Source organism: Piliocolobus tephrosceles, chromosome 13 (assembly GCF_002776525.5).
Source record: "Piliocolobus tephrosceles isolate RC106 chromosome 13, ASM277652v3, whole genome shotgun sequence".
Taxonomy (NCBI): Eukaryota; Metazoa; Chordata; class Mammalia; order Primates; family Cercopithecidae; genus Piliocolobus; species Piliocolobus tephrosceles.
The window spans coordinates 51,213,992-51,216,875 of NC_045446.1; the positions used below are offsets into that span (position 1 = coordinate 51,213,992).

General features: G+C 38.1%; 1 protein-coding gene across 7 annotated transcripts in view; it reads left to right on the top strand.

Annotated features, from left to right (window-relative positions):
• The window catches only part of BTBD10 (BTB domain containing 10), a 73,405-nt gene extending 71,271 nt beyond the window's left edge, over positions 1 to 2,134 (top strand). For 6 of the 7 annotated variants that reach the window (XM_023230948.2, XM_023230947.2, XM_023230946.2 and 3 more), the window contains one exon: positions 1,000 to 2,124. In XM_023230948.2, coding sequence (XP_023086716.1) covers positions 1,000 to 1,310 — 311 coding nt within the window. In that variant the 3' untranslated portion in view covers positions 1,311 to 2,124. Of the gene's footprint in view, positions 1 to 999 lie in introns of all 7 variants that reach the window. The other variant, XM_023230945.2, reaches the window with a different exon arrangement.
• Positions 2,135 to 2,884: the final 750 nt, after the last annotated feature.

A 2,884-nucleotide genomic window follows, 5' to 3' on the forward strand; every position in this document is an offset into this window, starting at 1 on the left:
CCTTACTTTTAAGTGACTATGTTCCAAAAGAGGAAAGTAATATTAGGTATTATTAATCAGGGAACGCTGCTTTGGAAATGTGACTGTAAATTGAATGCTTGGTTTTTGGGAGTAGTAATGTTAAAATGATACGGGAGGTTAAAATGTTGGCCTTGCTGATCTAGATGCAGAAATATCAAGAACCACCTGGAGAGCCGTACAGCTTTTTCTTTTAATGAAAAAGGGAAGAAAAAAGTCAGAGCAATATAAAGATGAGATGTAGGTTTAAGGAAACTAGAAGGCTAATGTGGCATAATTTGCAGGCCTATAGGCCAGGTAATCCTGTGACAAGAATATAAGGATACATAGCTAGAGGCCGGCGCGGTGGCTCACACCTGTAATCCCAGCACTTTGGGAGGCCGAGGCGGATCACTTGAGGTCAGGAGTTCGAGACCAGCCTGGGCAACATGGTGAAACCCCCTCTCTACTAAAAATACAAAAATTAGCTGGGCATGGTGGCACATGCCTGTAATCCCTGCTACTCTGGAGGCTGAGGCAGGACAACTGCTTGAACCCGGGAGGCAGAGGTTGCAGTAAGCCAAGATTGCACCATGGCACTCCAGCCTGGGTGACAAAGTGAGACTCCATGTCAAAGAAAAAAAAGGATACATAGCTAGAGACCAAAATCTGCTCCATACTATTGTATTGAGGACTCATCTCCAACATACATACTATTGTATTAAGGACTCATCTCCAACATACTCCTACTTTAAGAATTTTTTTTTTTTTCGATGGTTGGTATATTGAATAATTGAAAGAATGATAGATTTTGTGAATTACATCAGTAGGGTTTTCATCTCTGGCTCATGAACTAATGAGTAGGTGGATGGAATATTGTTTTCACTTCTTTGTTTTAATTTCTGTTTCTTTAGGATCTATAGCAGAAAAGCTTTCTAAGGCAAAATTGGGTGAGAGGTCTATGTGTGTTTCCTCAGTTTTGAAAATCTTTCTTTCTTTCAGGTTATCCTACCTACAAAGAAAAAGTAAAGAAAAGGCCTGGAGGCCGCCCAGAAGTGATCTACAACTATGTCCAAAGGCCCTTTATTCGAATGTCCTGGGAGAAGGAAGAAGGAAAGAGTCGGCATGTAGACTTTCAGTGTGTAAAGAGTAAATCTATCACCAATCTTGCAGCAGCTGCAGCAGACATTCCCCAGGACCAGCTGGTGGTCATGCACCCAACTCCACAAGTGGATGAGCTGGATATTCTCCCTATCCACCCCCCTTCTGGCAACAGTGACCTCGATCCTGATGCACAGAATCCAATGCTGTGATGCTGATTTTCCTTGAAACCATAGCATGCTACTCTTCACAGTGACGTTGTACTCTCCTCATTCTGCACTGCAAGGCCACTGTTCTTCATTGTGAGATGCACATAACAATGTTTAGGATATTGCAGTGTAGGCTCTTTTAAAGACCAAAGGTAGCTGAATGGTTTTTTTAAAAATGAGTACAACTCTAGCATTTTGAAGTTCCAGTTATATAAATGTATTTGTTTACCAGTAAGTTTGTGAAATTGGTTCTTTGTATGGGGGACGGTCCTTTTTCACACATCTAGGTCTTTTCAAAAGTGGTGGAAATTGGCAGCTGGGGTATTTTCAGTTTGGATTGATAGTCATCACACCCCAGATAAAATGCAGAGTATTCTATAGTTGCACTTTATAAATGGTGGTTAAATGGAAATGTTCAAGCCATTTTATAGTTGTAATACACAATGTAATTTAAGTGCTTCTGTCAAAGTATTCCTCGAGTAAAAATTGTATAGTTTGCTGCCCTTGATGAGCAAAAAGTATTTATCTTGGGTTTATCTGAATGATCAGGATGAGATTTAATGCCCATAACTTACCAGTGCAGTTATCTCCAGGGCCGGTTCACCTTTTAGAGTGAGTCACATGCAGGGAGTGTGAAAGTCAGAAGTGGTTTATTATCCAGTCTGCCTTACCCTTAATCTGTTCACAGATATTTATTTACTAATGCTTTTTTTTCTTAAGAGTTACGGGATAGGAAAATGAAGTGTTTGCTCTTCATTTACTAAATGATTGTAAACTTGAGTTTTTCATCAAAATAAAATTCCATTGTTTTAATGTTTCTGACCAAATTTATAACCATGTTGACTAGATTTTTAGTCTCATAACTTCCCATCTCGCTGGTATAAGTATTATTAGAAATAGTAGCTCAAGGAACTTTAACTTATTATATGTGTGATGAGGCATTTAAATTCCCTAGTAATTATAAAATATACTATAAATCAAAACAATATTAGATCTGAAAAGAGTATTTTCTAGCCTAACTTGATATGAAGGGCAAAATGACTTTACTAGTTCATATAGTCACCCTAAGTTTCAGAGCCAGTTTCTCATACTAGTTCAGTGCTTTTTCCATCATACCATGCTACTTTGCTTAGCAAATTATTTATGCAAATGCTATTCTAACTATTCTGTGGTCCAATTCAAGAAGGAATCAAATATTTAGGTGCCTTAGGACTGGGGTCACCTACTGTATAACTGAAGTAGTATTAGAGAGGTGCAGCATTAGAAAAGCCAATGTGTTAAATATAATCTTGAATTTATGATTTCAGAGGATTCGATGTTTGTGTGTAAGCAGTAACATCTTTGCTCTCACATAAATGAAAATTGCAACAATTTAGAAATGAACTATTTTAACAACACAGCTAAGCTAGTAGCATGGGGAAATTATGCAAGCCCAGAATTGCTATGAAGGCCAGAAAAGCACCACAAATTTTACTGGCGTAGATCATCCTTGAACATCCACTGTAGAAACCCATAATCCAGCCCTGCAACACGTAGGATTTTTTTTTTTTTTCTAATTATTTGAAATGTGAACAGTA